At 45.4% G+C, this 15,122-nt stretch overlaps 1 protein-coding gene across 2 annotated transcripts; it reads right to left on the reverse strand.

The window, feature by feature from the left end:
* Window positions 1–10,905: 10,905 nt before the first annotated feature.
* Window positions 10,906–15,121, reverse strand: PTTG1 (PTTG1 regulator of sister chromatid separation, securin). Of its 2 annotated transcripts, none has more exons than XM_005418671.2 (6): window positions 14,985–15,121; window positions 14,125–14,227; window positions 13,643–13,821; window positions 12,741–12,819; window positions 11,832–11,981; window positions 10,906–11,060 (listed from the first exon to the last, which is right to left on the reverse strand). In XM_005418671.2, the coding sequence occupies exons 2-6, from the start codon at window positions 14,204–14,206 to the stop codon at window positions 10,981–10,983; spliced, it is 570 nt and encodes a 189-aa protein (XP_005418728.1). In that variant the 5' UTR covers window positions 14,207–14,227; window positions 14,985–15,121; the 3' UTR covers window positions 10,906–10,980. The 2 variants fall into 2 exon arrangements, with proteins under 2 accessions (XP_005418728.1, XP_030911142.1); XM_031055282.1 differs by having other exon boundaries at window positions 14,885–15,036.
* Window position 15,122: the final 1 nt, after the last annotated feature.

The following is a 15,122-nucleotide window of genomic DNA, read 5'->3' on the forward strand; positions in this document are numbered from 1 at the left end:
TCACAACAACATTAGAAGGACAAGAGAAAAAATTCCTGCATGGTGAAGAGAAAGACTAGAAAATGTGCAGATTCCCTGACACAACAGTATTTAAAAGTAATTCAAAATTTCTCATTGCTTTAGCATAAATATAACCCAAAATTACTTCAAAGGCTTGATATTCATTATGTTGCATTTACAGAATGTAAACCTATCAAAGCCGACAGAACTGTCCTGGTTCAAAACTGGAGGAATTGAGGAAGAAGTTGACATTTTGATTCAATCTTTAATGTGCAAATTACCTTTCACATATACAAAGTGTACTGGCACTCAGGAAGAAGACAAATATGTAATAAATCAGCTTACTTTTTTTTTGGCTCTTACTCACAGTGGAATTCCCAAAATTCATTTTATTTTATCTTTTTCCCACTCTTCAGCTTTTTCTCTTCCATTTTCCTTCCTCCTCTTCAATCAGCACAGGTTTGCAATTCTCATTTTCTATTCTACACTTTGTTGTCTACAATGGAAAGGCAGACAGACGGACAGACAGCAAGGACAGAGGCACTGCCTGCCCAAGGTAACCTCCTCGGACTCCCACGCTCTGCAGGATCTGATTCTCTCTCAAAAACATTTTAACTTTATAAAGGGAAGGGAATCAAAACTGATTTGCATATGGGTTCATTCCATCTCTGCAGCTCACATGTTCATAGCTCTGGAAAGTCCCTCTCTGATTCCCAGGCTGATAAGGAGCCAGGAAGGTAACGCAGCCCAGCAGAGGTGAAACCCGTTTTGCTGACCTTGCAAGAGGGGCACACTGAAGCACTCCATTCACCGTGCTCAGAGGGCTCAGCTGGGACATCTGGGTGCTGTTTATCCCTTAGGTTTCAAGGCTCACAGCATGCAGCAGAGTTGAAGACTCGAGTCAGAGAAACCCCCACTCCTGTGCAGGAGGAAGCTCTGGTCAGGCGCTCGATACTTCGGCTTCCTGTCTGTACACTACGCGGTCTCATCTGGGGAAATCCTGAAAACATTATCAGATGCCTGATAAGCTCTTTAGCTTTCAAGTACATAGTGATTCAGTTTCGGTCAAAACCTCATTTGAATACAGTTTTAATGTCTAAATAAAAAGTGAGACCCTAAAGGAGAAGACATTAGACTTTCAGCCTAACATCTGTGCACCCAAAACAATGTGGCTGATGTTTGACACCAGCATAAACAAATCTGCATTTCTATATCTGCACCAAGATGGTCAGAGCATGTGTTCAGGTTATTAAAAAGGAGTGGAATGAGATATCTGGTTAATTAACACTTTTATTTATCCACGAACACAGCAGAAGCAGCGGTGCAGATTCCTTACTCCATTCCAACATTGTTCACCACTGACATGAGGCAGATGGCTTCTGAGAGAGAAAAGTTGCTTAAAACTCCAATGCCCACTCCCTCCCATGGGCTTTTCTGGCAAAGCTGGCCAGTGGCAAGACTTGTTTTGTTCCATGCAGACATCGATTTGCCAGGCATCAGACAGATTTTTCCAAACCCCATTCACAGACTCAGAACAGGTTGACAGCATTTAACGCTGTGGATTTAGCCCTGGAAGAGAAAACCTCTACCACCCCCAACATTTTCCAGTTCAGATGGGTATTTTGTGAGGACTCCCCCACAGGAAATCACACCCTCTCCACTGGTTGTCTTCATCCCAGTCAGGCCAGGGGCCTTTTCTAGGATACATTCCAGGAGGCTCTCCTTCACACACAACTTCTGAAGACAAAGAAATGGACTCCATCTATGATTCTGGAAGCAGCTAGGAGCATTTTCCCATGTACTGCATATCTGCAAGCAGAGAGAGCTCAGCAGCACAGAAAACCTGTACCAAACACTCTCCCATGACAGCTCTGATGTTTTCTGCTGCACTCGCCCCAAGGGTTACCACAGAGGCATGCACATGTATTTATCAGCTACCTTGGAGAAGAGGAAAACTTGAAAGATATTTATTGTTAATAACCACATTCCTCTTAGGGAGTACAGAAGTTCAGGCTGCCTATACTCAGGGTAGAAATATCTTTTGTTTCATCCCAAGATCTGGTTTACAGATCTTCAACTAAGCTAATGCACAGGTTACAATTCACTAGAGCAGAGGTTCCAGACACAAAACCACTCACCATTTTAATACCCACATCAAAATATATAACAACAGAGATCCCAAAAGAATGTGAAACTGGGATTCTGCTTTTCAGCAGCATGAGAGCTCTGACAGCCTAAAAATATATCATTGTCTGAGCTCTCAGATGCTGCCCTGGGTCAGATGTGTGCACAGAGAAGCCAAGGCTCTGGTAAGACTTATCAATAAGGATGCTTAAATGGATTTGAATGAGTCATTGCACAGGAAGAGAGAAACAGTGAAATCTCAGGCTGGGATTCATCTGTGTTTGCAGTGCTCACTTGTACAACTTTGAAAATGCCTCCTCACTCTAATATCGGATTTAAAATCTCGGATTTAAAAACTTCTTTGTAAAAGACACTGAACTAAATTAATACATTCCCTGCTGAGCAGTATGTCCTTGCTGGTTCTTTAAGTAAAGATAATTCAGGTTTCCTGTGTCCCAAAAGGAAGGTGTCATTGTGTGCATGTGTCTCAGCTGGATAACCTCAAGCACAGAGCAGCTGAACAGAACCCAAGTCCCTTGGTGAGAGCAGCACTTTCCTCAGCCCTCAGCACATCCTCCAAGCAAACACAGGAAAGTGAACAGTAAAGCCAAAACATTTACAGAGGCCTTTAGAGGGCAAGGATGACAGGACAGGTTCTTGACTTTGCTTGTGTAACAAATGCAGGGACCAACATGGGGGCAAGGAAAAGAAAGTTAGTACAGAGTGGAAGGGACTGGCAGTATGTTGTGCACTGCTCCTGACAGCTGACATCAGTTAGGACATTTATTATCAGCTCAGCATCTCATCTGGAAAGTTCTGAAATTAATTTCTTTTTTGACAAGAAGTCTAGATCTCAGCCGAGCTGAGTGGCTGGAATCTCTTGAGGCAATATTGTGTTAAACCAAACAAGGTAACACTACAGCCCTGAGTGCAGCACTCTCAGAAACACATGCATGGTGATGCAGTGCATTTTAAGGACACTAAATTACAGCCCAGGGGTGCCAGAGCACCTGATAATTCCAGCTTCTCTGCTCTCTTTACTGTTGTTAACTGTATTCCTTATAAACAGAAGAAGCTGCCTTCCTTCTTTCACCAAGGGAGAAGGTCCTCCCAGAAGGGAGGATCTCTCCCAGGGTAGTTAAAATCTTTGCAGAAGAATAAAACATGCAGGCATCAGAGATAAATCATGTCCTGTATATAAAATATCTTCCACAAAAATACAGCCTTCAGAAAGCAAAGTAGACATACAGTCATTTCATGCATGATTTCATAAACCTTTCATCCCTGCTTAGAGTATTTCTTTGTGACAAGCAGTGAGGTATGAGTTATGAATTCCAACAGGAGCTGGAGCTTAGTCCCATTGAAAACTATGGCAAAATCCTCATTACTTTTGAAGAAACTGGAATTTCTTCTTCAATACTCTAAAAATCAACTTTCACTTTGTTTCCCCTGAGAGGTTAGTTCTGTGTGTCTTTTGCTATACAGAGCCTTATACACATATATATATTATTCTTTACCTTTGTGCATCTACTTGTCTGGTTTCTTTAAGCTGAATTGACTTACAAATTTTATGAGCTCTCCCTCTGATTTCTGTCTCATTGCTTTAATACCCAATACATTGAAGAGAGCTTGAGCTGACAGAGAAACTGAGGAAATGCTTTATAAATCATGCACCTTTCATGGAGCACTTGGCACATTTACAAAGGCTGTGGTCATATCACAAGCCAGATAGGATTTGATTAGCCATTTCACCACCCACTGTGACAGGCATATAAATTAGGACACCGTGCTCCTACCTCTTATGCAAGCATTGAAGAGCTGTCAGGCATGCCTGGGTAGCAAAAAGGAGAGGGGATGGTAGAAATGGCTCTTCTGTGTGCTCCTCATCACCTGTGCAGCCTCCAGAAGCCAGAGCTCTGCTCACAGACAGGGCTCACAAAAGAGGGAGGAACATGCCAAGACAGGAGAGCTGCAGCACCCTCCATGACATGTTTTTCTAAACTGGGAAATGTTCCCAGTTGGAAATGCCTGCAGAGATTCATACAGAGGCATTAACCTTCCCCCTAGAGCCTGTTTGTGTACACGAGTGCATGTACATGCACATATTTCTTATCCTAGGAGAAGATTTTTGCTCCACAGTGGCACAGAGGGCTGGGGTGTTGCCAGAACAGCCCACAGCCCCTGCAGCTTTGTTCTGTGTCCCCCATGACAGCCAGATTGCTTGTCCCCAAGCCCTACAACCTGTTCTACCCAGGTTTGTCATTCCCTTACTTATTTTCCTGTGACTGGCTTTAACATCTGTGAAAACAAGAGTCTGAAAGCCAGTGCAACACAGCCAGACCCCACACAAACCACAGCGCACCCAGAGATCTGCTCCCACACCTGCATCCTGGCCCTCATCTCCTCTCAGGCCTCCCTCCCTGGGACGAGTCCTCAGGTTGCCTGCACCCTGCCCTTGAGACAAACAGTGCTCCCTGAGATGAATGCAGCACTTCAACAGGTAAAGTATTCCCGTCAGCCAGCTCAAGGGAAAAGAAAATGATGCAAAGTAGCACCAGGCAGCCCAGTACAACTTCTCTCACAAGCTTCAGAAACAGCTTCACTTTGCAGTCAGAAGTCAGAAAACAGGAAGGTTTCAAATGAGTTACTAAGGCAGGAAGTGAGTCAGCCCTGAGCAGGAGGGACAGCAAACAGCAACCCCTTCCACCACAGACAGCCCAACCCCTTCACCACAGACGGGCAGGTGCAGCCAGGGAGCCAGGCACCAGAACCAGGGGGAGCAGCCTGAGAGCAGAACACATCAACGGGGCAGGAACAGAGAGCAAACGAGACTCCTGTTCTCCAACCACAGCCCAAAGGAGGGAAGGTTTTATCCATCCAGAGGACTGTCTGCTAACCAGTCTACCTTCTCCTGGCAGCCCTAACCACCAAGCCACCAGCCCATCCCCTCCCAGGCACACCCAGGCCTCCTGTGCAGCCCTGCTCAGGAGCAGTTAAAGGAGTCCTCCAGAACAGCTCAGCTGTGAGTGGGATTGCAAGTCCCCTTAAGCATCAGAAATATGAATCCTGGCCTCTCACACACTCATTTAGGTACTTTCTGTTGGAAATAGAAACACCAACACTTCCTCCTCAGCTGCCATCCCACTCTGCCTGCGTTTCACACGAGACAAAATTGATCTGGAAATGGTCCCATCAGCCTCCACAGGATAAGGAGGCCAAGGAGCATCTTAGCTTAGGGGTGGAGAGGACTCTAGCTGCTTGCCTAGAAACAGATGTTCATCAGAGAATTCATCTGCAGCAAACAGAAGAGCCACGAGCCACCAGTGCCACCCCAGCTCAGCAGGAGTTACTATGCCATATTATGGCAGCAGTTCTGAGGAGCTGCGTTTGGGGATAGGTACAAAAGAGGCCCTGGTCCTTTTTTAGGTGAACCTCCAGGCACAAAAATTATGTCCAAAAATAGAACCCAGGTAGGGAAGTAACACAGGCAGAGTTAAAATTAAATTCTATATACTGGACAGCATTCCCCATCACATAAAAATGTTGCACTCCTCGATGCAGTGCCAGGAACAACATTTGGGCCTTAAGCCTGGACAGTCACAAGCACTGAAACCCTCCATGGATAACAAATCCCCACCAGCTTTTGCAGATTCCAAAACTGGGCAGAATACTTAAAGAATTAGCTGTTCCACAGGTGATGCATCTGGTTCCTATGTGTTGTCCTCTGTTTCAAACATATTGTTGAAGATATTAGAAGGACAAATGATGTTTTGCTCTCTGTATTAATCAGAAAACTAGGATGCTAATTCCAACTGAAAAAAAAAAAAACTGGAGAAGAACAGACAGAATTGTCTGGGTTCCAGCCCTAGAAAAGGCCCTTGCCTGTCTGCTTTTCCTGATAATAATCTTCTGTAAAGCATAAAATCACTGTAGCAAAAGACTTAAGAATCACAACATGGTCACACACACCATGTGGGGGAGCCAAGACACAACTGAAGAATAAGATGAGCTCCCTCAAAGCAACTAGGTCTCAGTGCAAAGCATTTCCAGATCCTTCCTAGCTTCAAAAGAAACTCAGACTAAGGCATGGGAAGCTATGCACAGAAGAAAGAACTTCAGGAGGAGGTTTTTAATCCTTGAAAGAAGCTGTTAAGAACTTGTTATCTGAACAAAATAAGGCAGGAGCAAGACTGGGTAGAAGGTAAAAAGCAAAGCCCAGAACCTCGTTGCAACATGCAAGTTTTTCATATCTTCCAGTGCAATAATCATTCCTAGAAAACTGCTGTGCTGTTGGAATAAATTTTTCCACAGGAATGTTCCCACTCTCATTTTCATTTTGGCTTTTTTTTCCTCACACATACTTTGAGAGGCCAGCACACTCTTAGAACCAGGAGGCATTGCATTTGCAAAACGCAGTTTTGTAAACTACTTTACATAGCAAGGTTTTTTAAGTCAGCTTTGGAATTAGAAGTCTTGGTTTCATAATAAGGGGACTCTTTAACTGACAATTTTATGGACCTTAAAAAAATGTATAAGCTCCTTCAAAAAATCCAGGAGAACACAATAGGCTCTACTCCCAGCAAAGCAACACACAGCTGCTAAAAACAGCTCTCAAAGGTTGTGTATTATTTAAGAAGGAATATGATGGACAAGGACTATACAACACCTAAACAGCCTCAGGAAGAAAACAGTACAGATAAAACTTTCAACCTGAGAAGAAGTTCAGAGAAAGGAGCTGTTTGCTACTGGATATGTTTAGGTGAACAGAACTTGATACATTCTCTAAAAATAAGCAGAATTCATCAAAGAGAATCACAACTTATTTCTGCTGCCTGAAGTTTTCACAAGCAGCAGGTACCAGAAACCCAATTGTGGTTAATTGTATTTTTAAAAGTGGATTGCTATCATGCTGAATGAAGTACAAAATCCTCTGAACTAATAAATCCAGCAGCACCTTGTATTTGATTAAAGAACCTGATGATAGGTGAGTTAAACATGATGTCAATTTATTGATTCTTGAAGCTGGAATGATTTTGGTCACCTGGCTCACATAAAACTGAAGCCAAATAGCAGCTGATTCATGCTTGGTTTTCTCTGCTTTTTGTTCTCATTCCAAAACTGAGTCATAGAGACGTTGAAGAACCTGCACTGGAACAACAGCCAAAGAAAACTCCCCTATTTCGGAACCAGATGTTCCCAGATGGGGACATTCCAGCACAGAGGGTGCCTGTGCCTGCTGCGACCTGCCCTGAGCCCAGCCTGTCACTGTCACACACGGTGGCTCAGCAGCACAGGGAGCCAGCTCTGTGTCCCTGCCCAGCACAGCCCTGTGTCCCTGTCCAGCACACCTGCCCTGAGCCCAGCCTGTCACTGTCACACACGATGGCACAGGGAGCCAGCTCTGTGTCCCTGCCCAGCACAACTACCCGGAGCACAGCCTGTCCCTTCGGAAGGGACACCGGCCGTGATACCCACCCACCCCTCAGGCTGGGAGAGCTGCAGAGCTCAGAGTTTGCCCAGCCGAGCTGAGGGCTGCCAGGGCGCTGCAGTCGGGATTGCCCTGAAACAGCCCCAGAACAGCCCCTGCTGCAGGGCCAGGCTCACATTTGGGGCGTGTCGCTGCGGACAGCGCAGCAGAGAGCAAAGGGGAAGGTTTGCACTGCCCGCCCCCGGCTCAGCCCCACCCGCTGCACTGAGGGACGGCTCCTCTCCTCCCCACCTTCCCCAGGGCACATGCACGCCGCAGATGGGAAAACACTTCGGGAAAAGGGAATATTTCCAGGGGTTTTTCCTAAAACCCACTGACATCCAGCAGACGGCTATTTACAGAAGCATCTTGCTTAAATGTCAGAAGAAATCTGAGCAGCAGTGGAGAGAAAAGTGAAGTAACAAACAGGGAGCCATGGCTGGGCAGCCACCGCCCTGGCCCAGCTCACAGGGAAAGCTCTGCTTGCGTTTTGCAGAAAGGCTCAGGCTTTGCCTTGCGGGAAGACAAGGCTGTGCATCCCGCATCCAGGAGGGGCTCTGTCTCTCCCTGGGATCCGTTTTACACACGGACTACTACGGCCACAGAAAGAGGCGGCCTGAGGCTGCCGCGCCGGCGGCTACCAACCCGCCCGGAGCCACTGCTGTGCCCCGGCCGGCACCGCGGGGCTGTCCCGTGTCCCCGGTCCCAGCGGGCACCGCGGGGCTGTCCAATGTCCCCGGCCGGCTCCACGGCGCTGTCCTGTGCCCCCGGCCTCCCCGCAGCCGGGGCTCCCTCTCGCGGCTCCGCTCGCAGTCACGGCTGCTGCCGCCGCACACTCCCGCCGGCCGGGGCCTCATCATCCCCCCCGCATCCCCCACGGGTCACTCCCTCCTAACTGGGAGAAAAGGCTCCAGGGAAGGGGCAGCGGTACTGCTTAGCTACACTCACCCTGCAGGGACTCTGTATGGCAATAAACCAGAAATAATGCGTTCTGGGGCACATTATCCATTTTAAGAGCTATGAAGTTTTGTGTGGAAGAAGCCAGGGCTTTTGTGTGGAAGTTACGAGATTCATGGCTTTGCTAACCCTAGAGAGGACCAACTGCCTCCAGGCTTCTCATTTCTGTTTTTTTTTTTAAACAACGGAAGATAAAAAGTGCTTAGCTGAGGGACTGCTCCCTGTAGTCGCAGGGTGAAGGCACTCTGAATTCCTTTGTGCCCACTCGTATCCTCCATTTCCCATTAATGAGCCGATGAAGCCGTCACAGCCACCTACGCTGTGTGCGAGGTTCCAAAGGCAAGCAGCACCACGGCGGCGATTTCAGACCGCAGGAAGAGCAGCTCTAACAAGGCTGTTACCATGGTGCCACCCACTGCCAGAACTCTGCACACAGGATGGATTATCTGATGTGCACTGAAGTAACTTTACTGAGCCTGCTAAGAGACTGTTTTCATGTGCATCTCCAAACTCTCCTTACAGAAGGTTCAGGTAAGGGCTTCAAGTGACTCTCACAGACAGAACAGTTCTTTTGCAGAGAGATAACCCACTGAAAAGGTCCCTACTCTGTGCATTTCATTACAATTCTGAGCTCCCAATCACATACCCAGGAGGTCTATTAAAGGCTGCCACCACACAAGCATTCATTTCCATTACAGCCATGCATTTACAATCACCAATATCTCAGATCTTTGCAGGAAGCATAAATAGATCAAGCAAGTAAACCCAAACATTAGCAGTTTTTAGTAAGATCGCTGTTGTGGAGAAAAGTGCTCAAACAGCATTTTGAACTCAAGTTGCTCAAGTCAGTATTCCTGACAACATCCCAAGAGAAAATAGAACTTGGTAAGTATGAAGAGCTGTGTGGGTTATAGCAACATTAAAGCAGTTAAGGAAGTTGATTTTTTTAGTTACCAGTAGAAATCAGTGTTAACACCTACCTGAAGCAATACAAAATTCCCAGTGCTCCTGTGCCAGCACTTCATGGGCTGACACCCAGCAGGCTTGCAGCTCTGAGGCCATGAGTTTACATTTTCCAAAGAGAAGACAGTACCTTGTGACTGGGAACTCTTGGAGTCACCAAGAGCAGGAAACTCCACCCACAGATGAAGTCTCACCACAGCTTTGTCCCACAAAGTCTCAGGAATGTGCATTTCCCTTTAATCTCAGTCAGAGTTGAAAAGTAAATGAGGAAAATAAAAGCCAGCTGAAACAAGTGGAACTTTCTAATGAATGTTCATAAAATTAAGCTTTGTAAAAGCAAAAGCTTCAACCTACATTAGCCAGAAATCCTAATGAGAGCAAAAAGCCCAAGGTGAGGTTCATCATAACAATTTCCTTAATCATACCACTCCCATCTTACTTTCTACACATCCCTATGCAGACAGACCACCAATATTCCCAAGCCTGATTCACCCCATCTTTCTGCACACCCATTCCGCCAGCCCCACAAACAAGTATTTAAGCTCCAAGATTAAAGTCTATCAGTACCAAGAGGCCTGCAAATCTGAAATTATTTAATAATTACCTTTGTAAACATTATGCAAATACTTGTTCAGTTCACTATGAAATTCTTCAAGCGTATTTTAAATTTTTTTATGTGCACATACACACACATGTGGACATCACCCAAAAAGCTTATTTGATTGTACAAAAAGATCTAGGTTTTTGATCATAGTATTTCAAAGTAACAAAAAAAACTCATTTCACTCTGATAAACTTGTATAATACATACGAAGTACTAGTGTCACTCTCCCAGTGCAGTGTCTATACGTACAAACAGTTACTACCTCAATTTATATTAATGTCATTTCCACACTGTGTCTCATACCACTGCTCTCTGGGGCCTCACACACCAATGTGTTTTTACCTGTGTGCTGCCTACCAAGAGGCCATGTGATGGCACTGTGTAACCACGTTCAGTGCCTCACTGCAGGCACTTCTCTGCAATAAGTATCTACAGCTGCATAAGAACCCAACATACACCACCTCAGCCACTGTGAAGAGCAAACAGGTTCAAAGGGAAAACACCAGAATACCAGCTCTAGTGCTTACTTTACACCAGATACACAAATTGGTTCAAAACCTTGCATGTTTGATGGATCAAGTTAGGCAGTGAGGTCAGAAATATTTCAACCTGTCACACACACTCCAACCAGCAGGTACCAGCTCCTAGATAGGGGTGAGAGCAGTGCATCACAGCCTTGCTTAGGAGCTTACCCAGGCTCTGCTTTACCTGCTTGTCAGAACCTCCTCCTCAAAGCTCTGTTTTGCTACCTACATGTTGGGCTCACTGAAAAAGGAAAAGTACAATAGTATACAGGTTAAACTAGCCTTTATTGAAATACAGAATTATATTAAATTGGACCTCAAAAGAAACTTCAGACCACACATTAATCATCATATATTGGAGGTGGCATGTCAATGATCTCATCCAGGGTAGCAAGGAAGTCAGCAGTTGATTGTAGCAAGTCTGAAAGTTAGAAACAAATCAAATCAGTTTCTCAAACTCAGAATGCACACAAAGATAAGCTAGGTCCCAGCAGCTCAGCATAAATGTGTTGAATAAGCAAGGGAAATATTACTTCATTGTATAAGCCAATGCCACCTAACTGATCAGTTTGCAATGCACCACAAAAGGTTGCTCAGTGTATTGCTTTTCACTGGGTAGAGTTGATTTTCTTCATAGCTACTGGTATGGGCTGTGTTTTGCATTTGTGCTGGAAGCAGCGTTGATAACTCAGGGATGGTTCAGTTGTGTGAGCACTGCTCAGCAGCAGCGTCAAGGCCTTTTCTGCTCCCCACCCTACCAGTCAGGAAGAAGCTGGGAGGCCACTGAACACCTGCTTGCTGATGGAAAATGAGTGAATTCCCTGTCCGGTTTTTCTTAAATGCATGGCTTTTGCTTTAGTTATCAAAACTACTTTTATCTCAAAGCATGAGGTTTTTCCACATTTTCTCTTCTGATTTCTTCCCCATCCCACAGCAGGGGAGCAAGCTGTGTGGTGCTGGGTTGCAGCTGGGTTAAGCCACAAGTCAGTGACACCACTCTGAGACAACTGCCTGACCTGGCAGTGTTGGCCAGGTACAGAGCCTGGCTACACAGCAGAAGCTGTTTGATAGTGGTGCACTGCTCTGGTAGCTCAGACAGCAGCAGCAATTCAGTGCTGCAGCCAACTGGCTTTTTGCCCTAACCACTGATGAGCATTGTGTGTACTGAAAGTCATGCAAAGTTTCCACTTACTGGATTCCCATGAAATCTCTTCAATCTTCACTGGTGAAGAAGCCATGTTCACACATCTGTCATATGTCTTCTCAAATACCATGAGGGGAACACCACACAGGTTGATATTGCTTAGTTTGTATTCTTCAGGAAGATCAAAACTCTCAAAGTCTGTTTAAGAAAGACTGTTAGGTGTGCAGTAGCCTGGGAAGCTGCAAACTCTTCTAGACTAAATTAAATAGGAGCCAACCTAAAACACCACAACAATCTCCTCTTATGGGGTATTTACTTGCAGTTACGCCTTTCAGTTGTCCATGAAATCCCATACACCAACCCTGATGGAAACACTAGGCTGCCTAATGGACCTGCTAATGTAAAGCAGTTAGTACCTTCAGCAAGCAAAGCATGTACATTTCATCAACACAGCAGTCTTGGGCACAGCAGTTTGCACACATGAGGAGGAAAGTTAAGGACACACGTTGAAGGACTGAGAATGAAATGGGCTGGCCTAAGAACAGCTTCAGAAGTTTCAGCTTCAACTATTATATCCTAGAGCAGTAGGAATCTCTTCAGTTACAAATCTTGGCACACTTTTCTGTATTCCTTTGAATAGTCTGTCTATTAGTTATTAGCTACTAGTCAGTATTTAATGAACTAAGCTACTACCTGGTTATTTGGAATGTGTTTCCTGTCACCACACTAAGAGACTCAGAATAACACATCTGAGGCACAGCCATTACTGTTAGAAATGCCACTTCATTCCTGGTAAAGTACTTCAGAAGCAGCAAGCACCCTTATGTTTCAGAAAGGGCTCAGGAGAAATGCAGTGCTGGCTTGTGTGCCACAGTAGCTTGGACAAATTCTTACAACAATGCCACCACCCATGAAAGCCTTATTGGTAATTTTAATAATTACATCAATAGTTCTTACCTTGAGGATCCAAAGGAAACATATTTTCTATTTCTGGCCAATCTTCTTCAGCCACTGTATGGCAGCTTTCTAATCCAGTCTTTTTGTTAGGCATAAAAAGAGGAAGTAACATTATTTGAGCTACTATAGAATATTTGTAGTGGCTTTCTTGTGCTGTTCAGGTCTACAGACAAGCATACCTGTCATACTTTTCTCAGTCAGGCCTAAATTCTAATGCCCTCAACACGAATAAGATGAAGATGGGCAAATGTCTCAGCTGAGTTTATGCAGTGCAGCACTATATATGTGGTGGTAAGAGGTGACTGCACAAGAACAGGTAACTCTTAAGGTGTGGATAAGACAAACTCAGACTATTTTCTCTAGAACCATCTACATAGGTGTCCTGCTTTAAGCAGGATAGTTATTTTTCTTCCTAGCAGTTCCTACAAACCTATGTTTTGGATTCATGATGAAATATATGTAACAGCTCTTTCAGCTATTGCCAAGTAGTGTTTGCAGTCCAGGCCTTCTCTGCTTCTCACAAGCCCACCAGTGAGGAGGCTGGGGGTGCACAGCCAGGACAGCTGACCCCAGCTGCCCAGAGGGATAGCCCATATTGAGCATCCATAGCATCTCAGCAAGGAAAATTGGTGTGAAAGAACAGCTACCACTGCTCTGGGACTGGCAAGGCATTAGTCAACAGGTGGCAAGGAATTGGTTTTGTTTTTCTTCGAGATTTTTCATTATTAAATTGCCTTAATCTCAGCCCATTATTTTTCTCACATTCACCCTTCCAATTCTCACCCCCTATGCCATCAAAAGAGGGACTAAGGGAGCACCTGTGTGGTGTTTAATTATATCACAGTTAAATCACAGCAAGTAAATTATGGATTTCCCCTCCTCCCCAGCAGTGTTGTACTCACTTTGTTCACAGTGCAAGGCTGATTTTTCTGTTTTAGCTTATCCATCTTGCTCGTGACTCCTTCCGTTTTATTCACATTTCCAAGAGCCTTTCTGACAGAGCAAGATGTGACTGGAGAAGTACTGATTGCTTTTTTAGGAAGTGGAGTGTTAACTTGTTTTCTTTCAGCTAAGACTTTTGCTGGAATGGGGGGAAGAAAAAAAAAGCAAACATCAGCAACCCTACAGTTTGCCTAAGTAGGTGCATATGCTGGAAAACCAAGTGTCATGGAAATCACTCTTTACCATCTAGAACTCATAAGCCACACTTATGATAAAAGCACAGAGTTATCTTCAATTTTATACCAACTGATGAGCTTGGAAGAATGGGTTGGGAAAGTGGATTTGTGAATAGAAAACCGTTACCATTAAAAGCAGTGACTAACAAAGTATTATTTATGCCCTTCACTTGATCCCTTACTGGGTCAGGGCAGCAAATACTCACAAGGTCCTGAAGGGAGCTTCAGCTGACTCTTGGGAGCACGAAGGTCACTGTTCTCCTGATCAACAAAGATCAGAGTTGCCATCTTCAGAGTGATAAGGCTATCCTGTAGAGTCCAGAGAGGAAAAAGGGAAAGCACTTCTTGTCATTTGTCTCATCACAACACACTTTTTAAGCAAGCTCCATTAAAAATAACAGAGCTGTCATGTACTGGTCCCTAGACAAGGGAACAAACCCCTACTTCCCACCGTTATACAGCAGGTCAGCTAAAGCCCCTCAGGTTTGAAGGCACTTTTAGCACTCATTGCTGCCACAGGTGAACAAGGTGAACAAGCAATTCCTCATTAAAGAGGAATGCAGGTAAACTCAGAAACATAGTTAGTAAGGTTGGAAAAGATCTCTAAATAATCGAATCCAATTTAAACACTGCCATGGCACCGAGTGGCACATCCAGCCTTTCCTTACAGGCCTCCAGGGACAGTGACACCACCACCCCCCGAGCAGCCCGTTCTAATGCCTAACCACCCTCTCTGTCAGGAGTTCTTCCTAATGGCCAACTTAAATCCCCCCAGCACAGCTTGATGCCATTCTTTTTGTCCTGTTGCTGGTTGCCTGAGAGAAAACAGTGATCTCCACCTGGGTGAACCTGCTTTCAGGTGATTATAGCGAGTAGTAAAGCCCCCCTGATCCTCCTCTTCTCCAGGCTGAGCACGGGCCTCTCCCCCAGCAACTCCTCATCATTCCAAACCCTTCCCAGCCTTACTGCCTTTCTCTGGCCGAAGCTCCTTTTCTCTGTACAGCCCGAAGCACAAAGCCCGATGCAAAGTCCCAGTCCGACCGCACTCCTGAACCCTCAAGCTCACCCCAGAAAACGCCGGCACAGTAAAACCCAGAGCCACAAAGCCTGAGACGCGCTCAAACACCTCAGAGCAGCCCCAAGAGCCAACGGCGCCGTCTTTTAAAGCGGCCCCGAGCCGCCCATTGGCCGCTTCGACCGGCGC

The sequence above is a fragment of the Geospiza fortis genome, unplaced genomic scaffold (genome assembly GCF_000277835.1).
Source record: "Geospiza fortis unplaced genomic scaffold, GeoFor_1.0 scaffold55, whole genome shotgun sequence".
NCBI classification, from domain to species: domain Eukaryota; kingdom Metazoa; phylum Chordata; class Aves; order Passeriformes; family Thraupidae; genus Geospiza; species Geospiza fortis.